This window comes from Prunus mume, linkage group LG4 (genome assembly GCF_029339155.1).
Source record: "Prunus mume cultivar Tortuosa linkage group LG4, ASM2933915v1, whole genome shotgun sequence".
NCBI classification, from domain to species: Eukaryota; Viridiplantae; Streptophyta; class Magnoliopsida; order Rosales; family Rosaceae; genus Prunus; species Prunus mume.
This window is the reverse complement of record NC_142701.1, coordinates 8,504,078-8,526,970: the sequence shown is the minus strand read 5'-3', so window position 1 is coordinate 8,526,970 and position 22,893 is coordinate 8,504,078. Positions and strand designations below refer to the sequence as shown.

Here is a 22,893-nt window from a genome sequence, read left to right as displayed (position 1 = left end):
GTTAGTAAAGAGACTCTTCCTATTGTTTTAAGGAGTCGATTTCTGTTAAAGTCTATTCATTTTCATTCTTTGTAGCCGTTTTAACTAGATTCTATTTGTGTCACATTAAATTTAAAGGGATAATGATTTCTCACACACACATTGTTAGTGAGCGACTCCTTATCTAGTTAGAATTTTGGTTTTTTATTTAGTTAAGATTTTAGTTACTTAGCCGTTTTATTTAGTCCGTTATAACTAAGATTTATTTCATATTGTTATTTAGATTTATTTCATATTTTATTTAGGATTAACACATCCTTGTACTTCTTTATGAATACCTCTATATTAAATAAGAATATATATATAAAATATCTGAAAATTCTCATATACTTTGTTTGACACACATTACCAAAATGCAATGTGATTCGAGCTTGAAATAACTGGTCTACATATAGGACGCTGTTGGCCATTAAACTTAGTTTTAGAATTGAATTTTCCGGAACAATTGATTTATTGACATTTAAATAATTTCGTCCTACAAATCCAACTGAGCTTCTTCTATTTATTATTGATGGATGCCCTTTAGTTTTATAATTCTTAAGCTGAGCTCATTGGCCAGCTTTTTCTTATTTCATTTTTATAATTCCTAGGCTGAAGTCATTGACCTACTTTTTGTTCTTCTTGGCACCCCCTTAACCTTGTTTTTTGACTATAATAATAGGGTGCATCCCTAATATATCACAATCAAGTCATCATCAACTTTGCAACAAATCATCATTTTATTTTACCAAAAATAATTAATTATATTCTTTTCTCGATTATTTATAGGGAGTTTCACTAAAACACCCAAAATGGAGGTTGAAATTATAAAAAAACCCAACACCCAAAACACTTTATAAACACACCCAAAACCCATCATTACACACACTCAAAATCCATTTATAAACACACCCAAAAAGTTAACTTTTGGGTTGATTTTGGGTGTGTTTCTATGTTTAAATAGTGCTTGGATTTTTTTATAAATACATGTCTAGGATTGGGTTTATTTATAAATTTGTATTATTTATATGAGTTTAGTTTTTTATTTTATTTTAAACTGAGGTTTTAGCAACAGTTCAATGAATTATAAAAATCTGCATCCTATCAAACTCATGAAGGAAAATTTAATTACTTTTTTTCATATCAACGTCACAACGACTCATCGATTTCGCATTATTTGGTACGACATCTCTATTCGCCATATAATAAAAAACTGAAACCTATGGGGGAGAAAGAGAATTGAGAAAGAGACAGGGGCATGGACACGTGGTAACATTTAAGTGGCTATTATAAAGGCGTGCTGCGTGGCTCGTAAAATAAGGAAAAACAGCGGTAAGGGTCGGATAATGCAGAGTTTTATTTATTTATTTATTATATTTATACATATGGGGAGCTCCCCTTTTTAAATGAGAGGCTAAGATGTTTGAAGACTGACACGTGGCTCCCACAAAGCATGCCACGAGTTAAATAAATTTTGTTGCCCTTCCATTTAGGGATGCTGTACCCTGAATAGTGTGCAGATTTCGTTTACATTATTAATTATTTTTATTTCATACTTTGCACGAGTAACATGTTTCTATATTTAGCTGTGAATTATTGTAATTAAATTAGTTCCAACGCGGTTTGAATAATAAACAAGTACCTTTGGCAAAAAAATAATAATAATAAAAATAAACAAGCACCACGCATGTGCTTGGATTTAAGATTTTTTTTTTGTTTTTTTTGGGTGAAGAAACGAAATTTTATTGAAAATACATCAAATGAAGATAGCACTATTTTACTATTTCACTCAATTACGATATGCCATATGTGATAACAAAACAATATTATTCCCGTATTTCATAGAAGTTTTGCTCGCACTTAAGAGACCCAGGTTCACAAGATAACATGTTTGAGTGAGTTGGAACAATATTTCAATCACACATTTTCACTTTGGTAGGAACTTACGCACGCCACAGTGCACACCATAATTGCCCATAAATGCCTTGGAATCCTAGTTAGCATTTTTCTATTTAATACTTATATTATATATGTACGTATATATTTTTCAATAATACTTTCATTTTTTATACACGTTTTAAAGACTTGATAAAATACACAGTTTTTAAAAACAAACAGTCATGCCTCGGACCCAGGGGTTGATGAAAATCCTGCACTCGGTGCGTGATAAAATAAATTAAAAAAAGCCGAAACATAGTTTAAAATAAACTTCTCTTATAAAAATAACTCTAAAATCTTACAACTTTACAATAAATAAATAAAACTCTATTACTCTTATCTAATTCAACCTCAATTGGTTTAGTCCTTGTCTTGCCCACTAATTCATTTGAAAAATTAAACAGGGTGAGGAATGAGCAACCACTGCTCAGTAGGGACATGAGACCTTACCACAGTTGATTGATGTAACTAAATTAAGCGACATGCAATCACATAACATATAAAAGATAATAATGCATGAATGAGCTTCGATTCTATCCAACCCGTTAATCTATATAGTAGGGCAAACAAATCTGCATGTCTCATACCATGCATTTTACCACAGTAATTCTAAATGACCCAGTATATAAACTAACACCCATCTTACTCATCCCATAATTCCTCTTTTGCTAGTCATATTGTCTAAGCCATTGATCTCTAAGCCCAAATCACTCAATCGACAATTATACCATCGATATCCTATTTTACTGTGCACACAGACTCGCCTGAACTTGGTCCCTACAATGGCCAGACTCAACCACACAAAAGGCCCCTTCCCATTACCTCTTTTCCATAATTTCTGTAAGGATTATATTTTGGCTCTTCTCTTATGACAAAAACCGATGTATTTTACTATGGTATAAATATTGGTTTACGTCTGTTTGAATGAACATGCTAGATTCAAAAGTGTCATCTTTGCAATCCAAACTTAAATTCATTACATTCACATGGGTTAATACACATGATTGATACAAGCCTTAAAATCGTTTTCTATTTCATTTTGTATCAATCCTTCCTAGTATGTTTAATCCATCTTTCACTTTGCATTCATACACATGGATTGATATACGGGGATTGATACAACCTTTAAAAAACGTGTTCTACTATATTCTGTATCAATCCTACATATTCTATTTCAATCCACTTTGAGATGTATCAATTAATATTTTATTAAAATATCTTCAGCTCTTGATTTCATTCGATGAAGACTTCTTAAATTGCTTCTGGTGTCAATTAACTTCTTGAAACTTGTTTTCAAAAGCAACAGTCTTGGATGAAGTTACCCTGTGTTTATATGACCACAACATATTATTATAATATATTCTTTCTTTCTTGAAACTAGTTTTCTCCAAAAGAAGTCTTTATATTATCTTGCACATGAGCTACTTCTTTTATTGCTTGTGGAGTCAATACTCCATGCTTCAACCGACTCCTTCTATTCTCTCCTTTAGGATTCTTGAAAACAACATATTATTATATAATATGTTCTTTCTTGAAACTAGTTTTCTCAAAGGGAGTATTTATTTTCTCTTTTGTGCACATGCCATATTTTCTCCACTCTTGCACATGTGTTCTGACAAAGCATGGGTTCTCTCTTTTCAATAGTTATAGCTCATGGCACGGCTATTTCCAATAGCATGTTATCCTCTTCATGACTGTATATGCAGATTGCATATACTTTATTATTTTATACCACTTGGACAGACCATGCTTAGCTTTATGTGTGTTGCTCCTTATTGGACAACAAATAGGTTGTTCATTCATACTGGTTTTCTAGTATCACTTCATAGGAATGGATTTGCTGCAGTCTTGCCCTTCATGATATTTTAGCCACCAAACAACATTCTTTATATTATATGTGGTTGGGTAAATGATTCCCTTTGATCAAAATATCCCCTCTTCATTCAAATCAAAGTCTCTATATATACTAAGCTAGACCTAAGGAAGAGGTTGAGAAGTTCATTTGAACTTGCTTCATTTTTATCAGTTCTTTGAAGAACCATTCATGCTAGTCATGTAAAAACAGAAAATCTGCATCTTTGATGCAGACCCGGTTCTATGTTTTTGAAATCATTTTATATATGCTCTTGAGCATTCAAAAACTATTTTATTATTTTAGCAATTGTTAATTACTTGAGAGTATGAGTATGATTGCATACACATAAAATTCCTCCAAGTATATTCACATTGATTTCGACTAAGTCTTTTGTTTCATTGTTGTTATGTTGATTTAAACTATATGCTTCAAGTTCATTACTTCTAGTTTAATCATCACAACACTTGGTTTCATTTGTCTAGCTTAATCATTCTTTGTGATTAAGAAAGATGAAAATCTGAAACCACAACTCACTTCATATCATTATACTTTCTGCAACTTGGAGCTTCGTGCTGTTGCAAACCATGAAGATTTGTCTGTTGCAATTGGAGCTGAATGCTCATGCAAAGATTGGAAGAGAACTTGCTGCTGAGAAGTAAAGATTGTGCTTTTCTGGAAGGTTAGATAGTTAGCTGCCTATTGTGTGTAGATGAGCTAATATTGTGCTTTGCTAGAAGGTTAGATAGTTTGCTGCCTACTGAGTGTAGATGGAGCACAACTCCCTTTGTATCTTGTACTTCTCTTTGATAGTGGATTCCCTTACTGGCTTGGTCCTCAGTTTTCCCCCTTGTTGGGTTTTTGGGTTAACAAATCTTTGTGTATGTTTATATTCTTGTTGTCATTAGTTGTACTTGCTGCATCTTGTTCAAATGACATCAGTACACTAACGTGGATCAATATGGTGTTGCACTGTATTGATCCAAAATCACAGGGGTTTCTGTTTGTATTTGATACATGGTGTGGTCTGTATCAATCCAGTTTCATGCAGTTAGTTCCGTTTACTCACTGCATATGCTAAGTAATTGAACACCATGGTTGTGCATGTGTTTATGTTTCCGCTTATTAATTCTTAGTTGGGCTTAAAATTTAAAAAGATAGGTTATTGCCATATAGCCTACTTCACCCCCCCCTTTGTAGGCTTTTAGAGCCCAGGGCCTGTTTAACAATTTCTTTATCAACCCAAGAAATCCAGCCATCTCTGATAACATATGAACATGTCAATATTAATAAAATAATATAATGATAATTAAAAACATGCAAACACCCAATAAGAAGACCAACCAAACTGTAATACCATGCATAATATAATACTTACAAAATTTAATTAAATCAATCTCCATAAAGGCCCCTAAGAAACCCCATACCTTGATTCCAAAACTAGCTCCAAATTAAGAAAATACCAGACAACTCCCAGAATTTCATCATCATTCCCCTCCCCCTCTCCTTTTCTCTCTCTCACTCTCTCTCTAAAAGAACTATCACTTTGCATGGAGTGCATGCTATCTCTAAGTCATTGTAGTATTGTTGTACTTCACAAGACTATCTAGTATGTGTGTTTCAAAAGAACCATCAACGAGTCCTATTTATACTTCAAAGAGGCGGCAACTAATGGCTTTTGATTGGTCGAATGTGAGGCTGGTGATATGCTTCACTCCAAGATTATCTAATTTTCCCTTGATGCCAATAGCTCATGCTTGAAAATGCAGCTCCTGCTTTAGCTATTTAGTCATTTATGGGTAGACACTTGTGAAGAAATTAGGATGATGCATGTGAGTAGGATTTGACGTACATACCACCTTAAGTGATAAAGCTTGTACGTGGCACCCTTACTAATCCAATTATGTATCAAACAAATAAGTATTATTATAATAGTATTATTCTTAATAACTATTATAAAAGTAACAACTATATATATATATATATATATATATATATACTATGTGGCAAGATAACTACATATATACAATTATAACCAATTAAACATAATTTAACTTATAAACCTAAATAGATAGCAAAACATTTAATTTCCCAAAATATTAATATATATATATATATATATTAAAATACAGGGCTTCACACAAATATATAATACACATATTATACACATACATACATATTTTCACATTTAATATACTTTTTTTACAAAATTTACGTATTATACTTGTATTTTTAATATATTATTGAATAAAAATAATATATTAAAATATTTAATAAATTATATTAAAATATTATATAGTGGTTGAACTTTTTAGTTGTATCTTGCCAAAATTTTACCGTATAAAATACATACATATTTTATTCGTACTTTTCCCATTTTGTATTTTACCATATAAAACACATTATACGAATATTTTAGAAGATACACGTATTATACACATTCGTACTGTAAAACAAGTATTTAACATAAAACATTAGAGGATTCAACACTTCCATTTATTATTGTAACGAGAAATGTGTAGGGCTATTTTGGGACCCAATAATTAAAAGGAGTTTCACTAATACACCCAAAAATATGGGCTGAAATTATAAAAAAACCCAACATGAAAAACACTTTATAAACACACCCAAAACCCATTTATTAAACACACTCAAAACCCATTTATAAACACACCCAAAAAATATACAATTGTTGATTTTGGGTGTGTTTCTATGTTTTAAATAATGTTGGGTTTTTTTATAAATTCATATTTAGGATTGGGTTTATTTATAAATTTGTAATAATTAAATATACCAATTTTTTTTTAATATTATAATATACCACTTCTTTATCAAAGAGAAACTTCATTAAATAATCTTGGACAATACAATGAAGACATCAACATAGTTATGTATAGTTATGTATTGTATACTTCTGGGACAACTATTGTAGCTTACTAATATAGTTATGTATTGTTCGTTAGACATGCATCCAATTCAAAGCTTTCTATGTATGTATTCAAATACGGCCACTGCATGGTGTTCATTCATAGAATTATTGTTCACACTTCACACAAACAATATGAAAAGAAAAGGAACAAAAATCTTGATATTTTTTTCCTTGGTCAGGTTACCATCTGAAGCAAGTGTTCAGTCTTAAAAATTTGCTGGCAAAGCTCTTTAAAATCTGCAGGGAAACCAAAAGACAAACTCCCTGACACATGTACAGAACTCGTAAGCTATACCGGTACTTGACAAAACACCGTGAACACATACTGTCATGAGAATTCTTTCCTAATCTGAACGAATTTATGATTTTCTGAGATCACCAAAAGCCCTAACTTGCAGAAAATGCAGTCATTCGATAGTCATGGGAAGATCTATTTAGCTTTTGCCGAGCTTTTATCCTTCTCAGATGATGGATTAGACGAGAGAGGCTTGTCCCCGACAGAAGCAGCTGAAGTAACAGGTTTCTTAAGCTGAACCAAGATCATTGTCATGTTGTCACACCCCTCTCCACCAGGTGATGGTGCCAAGCACCTTTCAAACACTCTCTCACAAATCACTGAGAGTTTACTTTCCTACATACGAATATTTTATGTTACTCAGACAGTATATATTTGGATATATAAGGGAAGTCTCCCCAACTTACATGTTTTAATTGTTCCCGAACGTAGTCCACAAGTTGTTGGCTCGACATGCAGTCCCTAGAGAGCGTGCATCAGTGTCAACAAAGTAGGAACATATTAATTGCACTTATATTTCAGAAATATAAAATACAGCATTAGAAAAATCATACGACAGAGACACAAGTTCAACAATGTTGTCAGCCTTTTGACCTCCCAAACATGGGCTTTCTAAGAACCTAACAAGGAGTCAAAACTAAATGACACGAAGTAACAACTGGAAGAACAATACTTTGAGGAGCAGTTGAGATCTTGAAACCAATCAGGTAAAGAAGGTGGATAAAAAGCAAACACAGATAACAACTAAATTGTTGACAACATAGACAAACAAGAATATGAGAGCATTCGGGAATTGCCTTTGGTAAACAGTAAACCAAATGGCACTAAAAGAACGTACTCACCTCGCCTTACTCCACCCATTCTCTCTCACACATATTTTCTCTTGCGCAAGCATTGGATGGATAATAAACAAAATTATTAACTTTTTTTTTTTTCCCATGGGAACAAATATTCGAAACTAAGTTACAGGGAAATCTTGACACAGAACCACATATGAATTTACGAGTGTATTCTTAAATAATATTTAGTTTTGGGCTTACTATCACATGATATACTGGAGTAACAGGTTCAACGGAGACAAGTTCAAATCAGCAGACCTTCACATCAAAGATTCTTCCCTTAAAGGAAAACTTTTAAATCCGGATACAGAACACAGGAGATTCAACTTTGATTACTTTCCTCCGACATTTTGGAAAATAAGAAGCTAACAAGGTTACTTGTACATTTATAACCATAAATATATTGTTGGAGAGCTTGCAACACTTGTATATATACTAGTTAAAGCCAATTGTCATCAGACCATCAACTATATATTACTTCATTCTTACATTAACCAGTAATTGTTACATTCCATGCATTTACAGGCTTCTAAAGAGATGGTAATTGGTTCTTCCACAGGATGTATTTCTAGCTAACTGTTTAAGTAACAGCCATCTTAACTTGTGAGAAGAACCAACCACATAAAGCCCTTCCTTCCACCCTTCCAATTTTTCTAGTCTTACGCCTACAGCCTTTGGAGAACATATGAGATGGAGATAAAATATACACAGTAATTGACAGACACCTATTTTTTGGGATAGGAAAGTATATTAAAAAGGGAAACAAACTTACCATATCCCATCACAAGCTATGACGAGAAACTCATCATCATCACAAATCTCAACCTACATCAAGGGAAATTTTAAAACTTTAAACATAAAATTAGTGCAACTGCAAACAAATCTGATAAATGGCATACCCCAATTGTTTATGCCAGCAAAAGTCTTATAAGGAAATAAAAAGTCAAAAACAGCACTTTCTTGCTTTAAAAGTACAAAAGTCTGACTAGCATCTAAATAATATATCTTCAATCCCCAGAAAAGGCTTTTCATCTTGAAAAAAAAGACTTAATTTTCTTTCTTGTAAGATTGGTTGTATTGCATTTATTTATGGTTAAAAAATTTCAGCCCAATTTATATCATTTAATTCCAAAATGAAATGTCTCATACACTAGTTACGTCTGGATTGGCAGTTACGATCTGCCTTTCAACGGGCAAATGTTTGTTCTGCTTGAATTCTGCATCCCCTGCAAACAACATAATTTTAAACTACAGGCAATTCAAATATAAAAGAAAAGGAGGTTCTTTCTCGGTTTCTCCTTTGACATGGTAAGGAAATATTTTTATACCAATAGCTCTGGCCAAGTTCAAACTTCCATTGACTCTTCCAACTTGGATGAATCCACCAGCCTTCAGAATTCTTTCTTTTTCATTCTCAATGTCAGGCTTATGATCTTTTGACAGATTATATGCCTGCATTTAAAATTTCAATAAGGCATCACAATAGCAGCTCATCAGACAAAAAACCTGTTAAAGATTAGCAGCTCAGCAAACAACACAATGGCAGAAAACCAATTGATATATTCCTAGAAACTGGCACAAAAGTTGGGGTCAGGGGCAGGTTGTCAATGCAAGATTCACTGAAAACAAAATCTCAGAAGATGAACATAACCATTCTTTTTGGCTGATATGGATGTAAAGGAACAGTTCAATTGGAGAGTGTGGGGACTTTTAATGAGATAAGGCTAGATTTTCGGTCCTTTCTATGGGCTTTGGCCTCTTCTGCATTCCATGATTGCCCTGATTGTGTTTGGGAGGCTTTGGTTTCTGTTGTGTGTTTTAAGGATGCTGTACACCTTCTTTTTGGGATAACTGAGATAATTTTTTAAATTTTTTTATGAAACTGAGATAATTTTTAAATGTGAACAAAGCTGCCCCAAAATGCAATCCTTACATAAAGTCCATAGGTAAAAATTGCATTAAAACAATATAATACCTGACCCTTCCTGGATATAACACAACGAGAATCACCAGCATTGGCAACAACAAGTTGATTGTTTCGGATGATAGCAACACAAGCTGTGCTTCCAGAATTCGGTCCATCAAAATCAGAGTGAGGCCCCTGGTTTCAAGCCCAAAAGCTTTTCTTCATGAAAATCCGATTACATAGTAAAATATATCAAACAGAAATTAACTAATCAAATTCCCATAACATTCATTATAACATCAAAATAGATGCAGGACTGCTAGAAACCAAGTCTGATGCAAAACCTTAGATTCTTACTTTCTGAAACCAAAGCAATAGGAAATGTAAAGAGCCGTTCAATCTCTTCCACTTGCCCAATGGATCAGGAGGCAAGGGGAATCCATTGATTGAATTTATACCGATCATTTAGGCTGGTTTAAGAAACACGGTTGCAATGCTATGGTAAGCAAGGGAAATGAGTTATTTTATTTGTGTAAGGTGGCTGTGGAGGGGTTGAATTTTGGTAGGAAGTAAAAAAGAACTCATTCCTATGGGTCAAATATGTAAGTATTACATCACATGGAATATATACAAAGCAGGCAGAGAATATCTTTCACTTTGTCCTAGACTTCCTTTTGTGAGATGCATCTGGTGATATGGATAATAAAGCAAATGGAAAACATAGTGCCATTGTTAAATGTAGCTGAAGTAAAGATGGTGTAACAAGTACCTCCTCAGAAGACCACTGATCAGTATGGTCATTAAATGCACCACTTTTAGCTTCAACACTCTTGGGAGAAAAAATGAACCCTTCTATAAGACCAGAAACTTTGTCTATCTTATCTCCCAGCACGGCTAATTCTCTCCAGCCTCTTTGCCCACGCATCATCTCATCCATCCTGCGTCAATTTGAAGCAAGGTAAGATAATAAGTATCTCATTCATAAGCACATCTATCTAAATCATCCCTTCGATACCCCTATACAGATTTATGCCACTAATTTTGTTTCATCATAAATTGTATAACTTTGAAAACCAATTTAAAATGAAAGTCCACTGAGATGTTATAATTGGATTTGACAATACAATTTCTGTAAAGTTTCATAACATACTGTCCATGCCCTATAAAATGATAATTAAAGAAACGGCATGAGCATGTACGGCAGTGTGAAAATCTATTAAATGAATGGGCATTGATGCAAGTTTACTTATCTTAGGCGCATTAACACAATGCAGCAATGATAATGGCCGGCAGTGGTAGCAGAACAATGGCCTAGTTTCAAGTTCCCAAGCTGTTTACAACATATGACTTACAGGAGAAAGACACCATTCCGCAGCCTTGTTCTTGGGCAAAATTGATAAGACAGATGCATCTGCTGAAAATTGCTAAATTGAAGATTACTAACACAAGGGATTAAGTAACCTGAGAAAAGCTTTCTGTAGAGAAGTGCCTAAATCGCCAGCTAGATATGCTTCGTCCTTGAGCACCTGCAGGTGGAGATACTTGGCGCAGAAATTTGCCACTGCTTTACCTGCAAATCAACGGACCAGTGATGACAAAACTTCACCAGATAGTACCAACCTATAAAACTTAAACATTAAGCATAAACTGCTCTAACTAACCACCCCCTTCCTTTCTGCTGAGGGCCAAAAGGTGGGAAGGAAAAGACAAACCACTAAAACCTTGGTAACTGCACAATCCAAGACATGTGTAAAATAAAAATTCCAGAACTTTGAAGACTAGGCCCTATATGTCAACCTCATGCGTTAATATGGAAATTTGTGCACACATTGTTCCCGTATGTGGCATTATTTTCTCTTTGGTCATATTTTGGGCTGCACATCATGTGTAAAATCCATAAAATCTTCAATTGAAAACTATGCCACTCCCCCACCCACCCCTAGTGCTGATAAATACAACTCATCATACCAACAATCTAGCAATATACTTTGTTGGGCACATTAAAGTGGCCTTCATATTTCGTTCAGCTATTTCCGTTTTCCTACCATAATATGGCCACAGACCTTTTTTTTTTTTTTTCATTAAATTAGTCTTTAGCTTCCAATCACACAATGCAATACCTACTGAATAACACAGGAAAGCCAACTGATTGGTAAAAAAATTTCACTAAATTAATTTAAATAATGATAGATTTTCAATTCAGATTGAGTAGACTTTGGAGGTTTTTCTGAAACACAAAATAAATGCCGATTGCAGGTCTGCAATCATGGTGAGTACAGCTAACTGTTTTGCCATGTGATAAAAGTTAAAACCAACCAAACTTCAAACCAGATCCCAGGGTGAGATTTTTGAAGTGAACAGAAGCAGAAGGTATAAAGGAAAGCTTAAAATAGAAATTGCAACTATCACAAGTTCTATAATAATTAGCATTGTCAACAGACCTTCTGCACCTATGTGCACAAGAGTTTTGAAGGGACATAACTTTGTTTTATAAAAAGAATTTGCACTATAAGATGAAAACAATTCAATTAATAAACTCTTCAACGAAATTTTTTACATATTTTATTCTGCAAATATCCAAATTCAGCTCCATAAAACTCAAGATTATTCAGGCCTGGTTACACCATATACAAGTCTTCTCCAGAAATACTTGGGCAGTCCAACACGCATATGAAAACCAACTATAAATGGAAGAAGTTTCTTAAAATGATAAGAAAGATAGAGTTAAATTATAGAGCTTGGAAACCTAACCTCCATGACCATCATAAACAGCAAAGAAAGATGTTGAACCGTCAAAATCTGGAATAGCAGCATGCTGCAATAAAAGTGAAAAGTCAAGTACTTTTAGTGTATGATAGGCAAGATAGTACATCATCTATGGCAAGATTACTATACTAAAATACTTTTAGTGCACTTTCTGTATTACATATTCAATATGTGTCCATTCTGAGGAAAACCAATTTAACAAGATGATAATTACCTTCATCTAGGACTTCTGTAGTGACAAACCAAATGCTATGAAGTAAGAATGCTAAGTATGGCAATTGCATGTGAAATGCAAAGCTCACTATGAAACTACAAAGACCAAACAACAAGAACTACTCAGCTGCACTCTCCGAGCATCATCTAAGTGAATAAGAAGAACGACATAAAGACTTACAGCATCTTCCATGGTTGAACGCCACCCTTGCATGGAGGATGACCCGTATCGAAGTTTGTCATTCTCACCATCTTCTGAGACCTTATCAGTTTTGGGAGCACTGAGATATATTCCCATTTGCAGCTGCAACCATATCATCAAACAACGCAGTCATTTTGAAATCCACATGCATGGGTGCGCTCGTGTGCACACACATACATTTCTTTCTTAATTTTCATCATGCCAACACACACACACACGCACACACACATTTCTTTCTTAATTTTCATCATGCCAACACACACACACACACACACACACACACACACATTTCTTTCTCCATTTTCATCATGCTAATATATTACATATCCCCTGCCCATTTGAGTCTAATCACACACTTGCGCACAAGGAATTGCAGCATTCAAAACTTTCTTAATTTGCCCGTAGCATTTCATATACATATAGTCTAGTTTTAGAAGGAATTCACCTACACCACATCACTAAGAACAATAAATGCACGGATGACCACATTAATTAATCAATGGATCCCTTATTTGCTACTCAGAACTCATCAAAACTACCCAATCAATTCAATTTCCATAAAAGCCTACCACATTTATTCCACTAATTTCAAATCTACCATATCCAAACCACCATAACTAAACTACAATTTTCAACTCCAATCATGCAGCAGAATTCAAAACATGCCCATTCGAGTCCACTTGGTAGCCAAGAAAACAGAGGAAAAAATGCCCATAAAATCGAGATTTACTCAATCATAAACACTGGAATTTCTACAACTGGAAGCATACAATTTCCTGCGTTGTCTTGGAAACCAAACGGACCAAACAATAAAAATTACTCAAGATAGTAAAATTATACAAATCAGATTCGAGGCTCACAAGCACAATGACGATGAGCTGAGTGAGAAAATGCTGGCAATAATTATTATTAATTATTTAGAAACAAGAAATTAAGAAAATTCAATGGCTCTAGGGATTGCAGTAAACTCACTAATTGGTTTGAGCGTGTCTGATGGAAGCGCGAGAGAGATCTGATTGAATTGAAGAAATGATTTTGATGAGACTGAATGGATTTCGATATATGTATGTGTATATATAGGCATTGGTTTTCTTTTTGAGTGAAACCAGCGGGCGGACACGCGCCATTCATCTGAGGCAACAATTGGTCATTTCAGTTGCAAGGAAAACCAAGAAAAATTAAACTAAACAAATTTGTTTCCTTTTTATTACCCACCATTTGAATTAAATTTTAAATTTTAAAAAAAATAAATGAAACCAATCAATTACTCGCAATTATAAAACGTGTATTTATTCATATTATTATATATATTCCACCACATTAGTGTAATTATACTACAATGTTGATATGGTGTGAATCTAGAATAAAATATTAATGAATAAATATACGTGTTATAATGTAAAAGTCGCATAAAAGAAAATCTCACTGGTCACAAGTTCTTATAAAAGATAAATTTATGTTACTAATTTTTTCAATGCACAAAATTAGAACATTGGGCTTGTAATTGCAATGGAATTCATTTTCATATTCACATAACAGTGAACGCATAAGTGCCCGATGATAAATGATTTTTAAAAAATTTTGGGAAACCCAACCCGTTTGGTAAATTATGAGAAATCACTTATTGTTAAAAATTGATGTGAGAGAAAGCTATAAGAGAAAACAGCTAATAAGGTGCTTTCATTGTTTAATTATATGGGAATCCGTACCAACAACACTTTTAACAAAAAATTTACCAAACGCCAAACTGCTTTCTCTCACAGAATCTAACAGAATTATTTTCACAGCACAATAATGCCAAACTGGCCCTAAGTCTATAAAAATCATTATGAATTTATTTTGGTTGGAGTAGAAATTGCATGGCACAAGAATTTCGTACATATGTTTTGGGGCTTGTTTGGTTTGCAGAATGGATGTTTGAAAAATGTGATTTACATATTAGAGTGGAAAATGTTTGGAAATACTACTAGCAATATATGGTTACTATGAAAGAACATTTGTTCCCATTCCAATATTTTGTGCAATAAGACCCTAAATGCTTTCAAACATTCATTTTGCAAACCAAACAAGTCCCTAAACATACGAGCAATGATAAGTCATTTTTCCCTTAGATTTGAACAAAAATGTAACACATTATGACGGCAATGCCAACACTGCGAGAGAAAGTAAAATTAAAGGAATACATGAGCCATTTTTCAAATTTGAGGATCAAAATAAAAATCGGACATAAGTTCCAAAGATTATTGCTCCTAAAAATCTTTTTTTTTTTCAAATTTATTACATGCCCATTTTTGAAATCCATTTTGAGCCCCAAAATTCTCAGGGCCAACCCCTTGATTGTTCCATTCTTGACACTTGATTCGATCGATATCCAGAACCCTAATCCTTGTTCCATTGACCTATCATTTTTTCCCTTGGCAATCCAAAATGAAGCCAGAACAGCATCTGCCAAGTTTAAATTTCTAATGAACTGCGCAGGTTTGTTCAACCATAATCATAATGCAACAGCTAGGAAAATTTAGTGTAAAGCTTTATCGGCAAGGTCCTAGCTGACACTATCTAGGTTTAAAATAAAAGAATTAATTCAATCTCCAAATATTCCAATTGTACAATTGATTTCTCTTTCCTACTAGTTGCTCTCTTTTCCTGGAACTACGACTTTTACAGTAACAAATTTACTATAACAACTTACGTTCACAATAAGATGGTGTGCTCCAAGAAAGTTGACAATTGGAACGAGGAAAAGTTTTATCAGTTTGAGAATGGTGTCTTATTTCCAGGATGATGTGCTTGAACGGCTCCTTTGGCTATCATATCCAGATTGTGGTCCACTCATGGCATCCTAAAGAGAAGGCCAAACAAGAAAATCAAATGTGAGTTTTAGGAAAACATGAAAACAAAGAAGCAAAACACAAACCAATTACAAAAGATGTGAAGATTTAGAGGTAAGTCTAGCATGAACATTTTGGGATGTTATGCAGTTCCTTGCAACTTACTTGTATTGAGGTATTCGAGCGTTGTCTCGGGGAGAATACTCCACCAGCACCATGCATGACACAATTCAAGATCTCGTCTGTAAGTGCTCTCAATCTGTTAAGTTCAGGTAGCACAACCTTGGCGAGATCCGGTCTGTCTTTTCGCCTCATTTCAGCGCACTGTAAACACAGCTTGGCAAACTTCAAGGCTTCCTCAACAGGCCAATCAGGGACTGCAGGGTCAAGCATCTCAGCGAAAGTCCCCATCTCAATAGCCCGTTCGACATGATGTGTCAACCCCATTGGTGGCTTGGCTGTTATTAGCTGTAGAAGCATGACCCCAAGTGAGTAAATATCAGATTTTGTTCCAAGCATGCCAGTTTGCTGATACTCTGGGTCGATGTAGCAAAATGTTCCGGCCGTTGATGTCATGTGATACTGAGTGACAGAGTCGGCTACTGATGGAGGCACAAGCCTAGCCAAACCTACATCACTGATCTTGCTCACATAGTTATGGTCTAGCAAGATATTGCCGGGTTTTAGGTCGCGGTGTACAAGGGGTTCTGGCTTGGCTTGATGAAGAAACAAAAGCCCTGTCGCAATTTCTGCAGCAATTCGGAACCTTAGCTGCCAAGGAATAACTGGGGTGTTACCGCGCCGGAACAGACAATCGTCCAAGCTCCCATTAGCCATGTACTCATAGACCAAGCAACCATACTCTGGGCAAGCTCCAAGGAGGAGAACCATGTTTGGATGCCGTATGCAGCTCAATACTTCAACCTGCATAGCTAAAAACTGTCAGATATATAATCCACAACAATACATGATCAATAAAATTAAATGCCAAGCAATATTAATAAAATAATCCTTGGATTTATAATTGGTTTTGTTTGCAAACAATATGGTCCCCATTCTGGAAACAAATTGGTTATGTTGTTTAGTGTGTTGTATATTTGAAGATGGTAGTTAAAAGTTTTATAATATTCCATGTCACAAACCTCCTGGTTGAACTGCGACTTTCCTTGAGCTGCATCTGGACGTAGAACTTTTATTGCCACTGGCGTGTGGTCCAGTTCACCTCTGTAAACTGGCCCATAGCCTCCTTCCCCGATCTTGCGAGCTTGCGAGAAATCATTCGTTGCCTTCTCAATCTCCTCAATTGTGTATTTCCTGTACCTGGGATCATATGCCCTCGATTGGAGTGCCTTCTTCTTCTCTTCGGATTCTTTAAAGGCTTTCATTTCTGCAGCCCTCCGTTTGTGTGCTTCCAATTCAGCAATCCTATGAGATACTTCGGCTGCCTCGATGGCTGCCTTACATTTCGCTTTCTCCCTCTCTACAAGCGCCAATGCAGCTTCCTCAGCATGTCTTGCCGCTTCTAACCTTTGTTCATCTTCCAATTTCCACCGGTTAAGTTCCCTTTCCTGTGATGATTTTGTCATTAGAATAATATGTGATTAAATAGTGTTCAAAACCCCAGGTTTCTATTTATTAAATTGAATTTCTCTTTATGCTATGTGTATGGTTGCAGGACCTGTAGGTTTGTCATTCACCTCTTGCTCTCAAGAAGATGACACCGAAACTTAAATTCTACCCCTCAAATAAGGTTTCGCATCAGATACCTTGTGTTTTGCTGTCAGTGCTTCCTTGCAGGCCATACTGTACATCTCCATTGTTTGCTTGAGCTCTAGCTTGAGCCTCCTCATCTCAGCTTCCACATCATCCTATATTGTTGCCAAAGCAAAACAAGTATCAATACGATGAACTATATTAGGAATTTTATTTATTTTTTTGAGAAAAAAAGTTTATAGTGGGTTTTGTGCTTGCAAGTTAAGTTTCCCATGCTGGGAAATTATCTTACCATGTTCTGTGATGATGACGATAATTTTCCACTTTCGATCGAGCACGATGAGATTTCGTATTGTGGAGACCCCATATCAAAAAGCCTGTTTCTTGAGTATGACGATGTGGAGCTTCTGCTCTCCATTTCTGACCCAATTGAATGCCGAGAGGGCATCGCCACTACTTCCGCACCAAAATCATAGAAAGAAGGAGAAATGTGATCGATGCTTGCCCTTCCACTACTCACAAATGATATATCAGTATCAGACGAGAGCTCGTACGATTTGTCCATTGAAGCTCTTCCTCTTGTGAATGGTGACCTGGATATCATTTTTATTGGGTTAGCCCCTCTTATGATTTTACTCACACATCCTCTTTTTTAGTATTATATAGAGTTGTTCACACAAACATATAGGCTTAGAAAACTTTTAAGATCTAGAGTTTGCCAAGGAGGGCGGGGAGTATCTAATTATCTACAAATTTATAAATAAACCCAATCCTAGACATGTATTTATAAAAAAACACAAGCACTATTTAAACATAGAAACACACCCAAAATTAACCCCAAAGTCAACTTTTTGGGTGTGTTTATAAATGGGTTTTGAGTGTGTGTAATGATGGGTTTTGGGTGTGTTTATATGTTTAAATAGTGCTTGGGTTTTTTTATAATTTCAACCCCCATTTTGGGTGTTTTAGTGAAACTCCCCTAATTATCTTTTTAGAAGAGTTAATGCATCAACCCAATCACGGATAAATTCTCAACTATTTTTTCTAGTCACAATGTTTGTGCTTTATTAAAGGACAAACTGTCGATATGACACTGATAAGTTGTCCATATGATTATCGATAACATATTGTTTCTCAAATATCTAAACCTGTTTCTCTCAATCTCTCCTAAATAATCAAAATAGTATAATTAGAGCATACTTGATTTGAGTGTCAGCATCTGGCGGGCTACGAGCTGAATAGTACTGTGTCCTCTCCGATGCTGTATGAATCAAAGAAATTAAAATTTAATTAGTAATAATTAGTGAAAACAAAACCGTATTATAATAATCATGAGGTGGGAAATAATTACACATGCTAGAATTACAGAAGACTTGTGTGTATATATATATACCTGATGATTTGGTTTCAGAAACAGGGGTGGGTTGGTGTTGTATCTGATTACGTGGGGCAGATTTTTGGGGTGTTGTAGTAGTAGCACATCGCATGTACGAGACCTTTCCCTTGCCAATCACGTAAACAGAGCAAAAATCTGGTGCCCCCTTTGACACTGTGCTTGGAACGTCTGTGAGTTTGAATCTTTTGGTGCAAAAAATAAATTTAAAAAAAAAAAAAAAAGAAGAAGGAAAATTTGGGTAATTAGGATCGAATTTAGGAGCTAATTAAGATGATTATGATGAATTAATTAATTAATTAATCACCTGAAAAGGCCACTTTTTGTTGGTGTACCAAGAACCAAAATCTCAACCGAGCTAGTGACAACGTAATTGATGATTGCTTTTGGAATATCAGTATCCTCGAGTACGACTTCATTGCATTTTATCTGTTAAAGATATCAGTCACAAGCAAAACAAGTGTTAGACGGCTCCCCTAGGCAAAAACAAGTGTTATATTGTTTATATTTTTTGTTACTTATGATTGATGGATCCAGATCTTTTTGGTTTCTTTTTTTGCTATGATTTGCTTGACTTGCAATTAAATTACTTGGTTTGTGCGGTCGTATGAATTAAAATTTGTTTAATTTTTCCATATAACAAAAACAAAACATCAACAGATAATATTTTGCATTTATCAAGGCTATGTTTAAGACGTATCACATTTTGAAGAATGTGCATACCAAACATGAAAATTGAATTTCATCATACTGATTATATCAACCCGCATCTCAAATTCCAAATGATTTGAAAAATAAAACAGTCAATGTGATACGTAAACGTTGATCAACAAACATTTTTCAGAGTTTCCATTTATCTTTCTTGATCTTAATCTTAAAATAAATAAATAAATAAACTTTTGTGGCATTTCCCTTCCAAATATTTAGCATACGTAGTTTCAATTCCTCCTTGCCATTCTTGGTTAATAAACATGTCTCGACGAAAAAATTATGTAATTGTAAAGTATAAAATTATACATAAAAGAAAATAATTAGGAAGTATATTAGAACTCACATTCTTTTTGGAGCAAAAGGAACGGTACGAAAGAAACAGGCTTTGTGCTTGAGCACCACCACCTTGGCTGTCGGCTCCTTCAGAAGAGGATGTGTGCTTAACATGCAGCAACGTGAGAGGTTGGCCTCTTGTGAGAAGATGATCAACAGCCCATTTGATGGCATTTTCACTTCCTTTGTCCTTGTCTATGGCCACTGCCACGGACTCTTCTCTCTTCTCTCCATGCCCTCGGTTAATCCTTGCCATTAATTCTTAATTAACTCTCTTAATCTCCTATAAAATAATTAATTCAAAACTCTCCAAGTGGGCAGATTACAGATCCAGCTTTCAAGAAGATGATCATATGTTATATAATCTCCAAGTTTTTTTTTCTCTCCAATGCCTCTCTCTCTCTCTCTCTCTCTCTCTGATTATTCTAGAGGCCTGTCTGGGAAACCCTTCTTTGTCCTGTCCAGAGAGGGTTGGTTTGTTTTGTTGAACAGAAGAGAAGAGAAGAAAAAAACACTTACCAAATTTCCCTAACCATGTTATCTTTTGTCTCTATTTTGAGTTAGTTCTTTCTTACTTTTAATAACAAACTCTCTCTTATGTTTCAAATACGCATCATCGTCTGTCGCATGATGTGATCAACTAATGTGACCCGAAAATGTTATGATTTTTTTAGCATGATCCTGAGGACCTGCACATTGTTGCGTGGTTGGAACTATTGTTTTGTATCTTGCCAAATTAGGTGACTTCCGACCCGCTTTCTTCTGGAAAAAAAAAAAAAAAAAAAAAAAGCAATACCCGCTTTCTTTGATGTGTTTGCATTGCGTGGTTATGGAGTTCTTGACAGCAAAGCTAAACAAATTTTTGCTCCCCCAAAATTTTTAATTAAAAAAAATATATATTATATATATATACGTGTTATTATTTGTATAAATTAATTTCTATAAGACATCACTAATATATAGTCTACCACCTAAGTAAAGAAAAATTATAAAATATCAACTTCTTTTACTAGAAAAATGAAATTTTCTTTTTCTTTTGAAAAAGATAAAAAAAACTAAACAAGAGTGGACAACCCAACCAAACTCACCAAATCGCCCGATCTGAACTGTAATGGCTGGTTTGCCTTGGTTTCAACCAAGATATATATTTTTTTAAAGGGTTTAAAACAGAAGCATACTATAATGGTTTGGTTTGGTTGCGATTTTTAGATTTTGCAAACCAACCTAAACCGAATCAAAACGTCCGCTTGTATATGTTTTTATGTTATTTTATTTTATACGTCAAATGCTTTCATTGGCTAATAACTAAATAAGGATGTTTCTTTTGAAGTTTAATTGAACTTTGAAGTTATTGGTCTTTTGAATTGTAACTATATTAGTTATTGAACTTTAAAGTTTGATGACATGTTAATTATAAAATAGTTTGAGGTGCTAGAAAATGAAAAATATATATGTAGCACGTTATGAAATTTTTCATTTTATTTTTTTGTAATTGGGCTAACCCCTACAACTTATGGTAACTACATCTAACCCCAATGCTATGATCCCTTTAAATGCATGTAATCAATCACCCTTCTAAAAGATACTGCTTGCTTCCTAAAGAATCACAATTTGACATGTATGTAAAAATAATTTATTAAAAACACAAAATAAGGAAGAATTTATGTACACATGTGACACTGCTCTTCACAAGAATATAAAAGCTCTTACTTACATAGTAAGGAATGAAGTATCTTTCTCCCCTAAAAGCCTGTAACATGCAACTTATGAGTACCATCCGTCCACTACCCAAGAAAAACTCCATGATCACTTTGTCATTAATGTAATGCACTTGTCAAAGTGATGAGAAAGATACGAAAATTAAAGACAACGCTGCATTTGCACCAACCTTATCTCCTCGACACAGAGACTAGATGACGGGTTCATCTACAATGCTCCGGTGTATCAATACATCAAACTGTTAAGGGTATATATGTCTTTTCAAAATTCACTAATGAAACATGTAGTCATGGGGTGTGGAAGGCATCACCTTTTGGGGATAAATTTGGGCAGTGCACGTATAGTCATGCAATTGCACATCTGGTGCTATGTGTGCGAGGGAGAGAGAGAAAGAGAGGCAGAAAGAGTGGGTCGGGGCTGGGGGTCGATGGGAGGGGATCTGTGGTCGGGAGTGCTGCGGGAGAGTGGGGTCAAAATTGGATGAGAGAGAGAGAGAGAGAGAGAGAGAGAGAGAGCAGAGGGGGGAGTGGGATGCGAAAGGAACGGGAAGGAAAGGAGGGAGAGGCGAATGGGGAGGGAGAGGGAGAGTTGCAGGCTTTTTTATATTTTATTTATTTATTATTTGTTACTTTTAAAATTTCAAAATTCTAAGGTGTACATTTTAAACTTTTTTTTTAAAAAAAAAGTTTTAAATCTACGTTGTCAACCTTTTTTTTTCAGACTAATGTTTGGGCTTAATGATATTTTTCTCCATGTTTTATCTTGTTCTATTCTTTAATTATTATTTTTTTTATAAGGATTCTTTTCTTCTTTTTAATATTTCTTAGTCTATTAAAGATTTTTATTTTTTTTTGTCAAGCTAATACAATATGCATAAGATTTCACTTTATGGTTTTAAACTTAGTTATTTTCAAGAAGAAAAAAATGAAAAGATGATTATTTTATGAATTTTTGTTTATTACAAAAAATATATTAATGATGATGAAGTAAATCACAAAAGAATTAGTAGAAACAAATCAAAGTTAATTCACTTTATTTTGAGTATTTAAAAAAGTAATTTTTAAATACTGATCTAGTAAATTTGATTTCAGGTTAGCCCTGAGATTTTAAGGGTCATGTGCGAAACTTAAACTGTGACCTTCGGATAATCTTATACGTATATACTATAAAAAAAAAATTTGTCTACCATTATTTAATGCCTTACAACAATTTTTAAAACTAAAATCATCATCAAT

General features: G+C 34.5%; 2 protein-coding genes across 3 annotated transcripts; both read right to left on the bottom strand.

Annotated features, from left to right (window-relative positions):
- Nucleotides 1–6,870: 6,870 nt before the first annotated feature.
- On the bottom strand, nt 6,871–14,088 carry LOC103328188 (putative protein phosphatase 2C 60). Of its 2 annotated transcripts, none has more exons than XM_008230586.2 (11): nt 13,931–14,088; nt 12,938–13,060; nt 12,529–12,592; nt 11,239–11,347; nt 10,547–10,715; nt 9,847–9,972; nt 9,200–9,323; nt 9,021–9,097; nt 8,644–8,696; nt 7,440–7,494; nt 6,871–7,368 (listed from the first exon to the last, which is right to left on the bottom strand). In XM_008230586.2, exons 2-11 carry the CDS (start codon nt 13,052–13,054, stop codon nt 7,168–7,170), a joined length of 1,095 nt encoding a protein of 364 aa, XP_008228808.2. In that variant the 5' UTR covers nt 13,055–13,060; nt 13,931–14,088; the 3' UTR covers nt 6,871–7,167. The 2 variants fall into 2 exon arrangements, with proteins under 2 accessions (XP_008228808.2, XP_088906471.1); XM_089050345.1 differs by lacking the exon at nt 13,931–14,088 and adding an exon at nt 12,758–12,852 and having other exon boundaries at nt 12,938–13,050.
- A 1,103-nt stretch (nt 14,089–15,191) lies between these two features.
- Nucleotides 15,192–20,503, bottom strand: LOC103328211 (U-box domain-containing protein 52-like). The gene is made up of 9 exons (XM_089050344.1): nt 19,950–20,503; nt 19,203–19,324; nt 18,896–19,080; nt 18,703–18,763; nt 17,795–18,095; nt 17,556–17,657; nt 16,932–17,357; nt 15,955–16,713; nt 15,192–15,800 (listed from the first exon to the last, which is right to left on the bottom strand). Exons 1-9 carry the CDS (start codon nt 20,193–20,195, stop codon nt 15,729–15,731), a joined length of 2,274 nt encoding a protein of 757 aa, XP_088906470.1. The 5' UTR covers nt 20,196–20,503; the 3' UTR covers nt 15,192–15,728.
- Nucleotides 20,504–22,893: the final 2,390 nt, after the last annotated feature.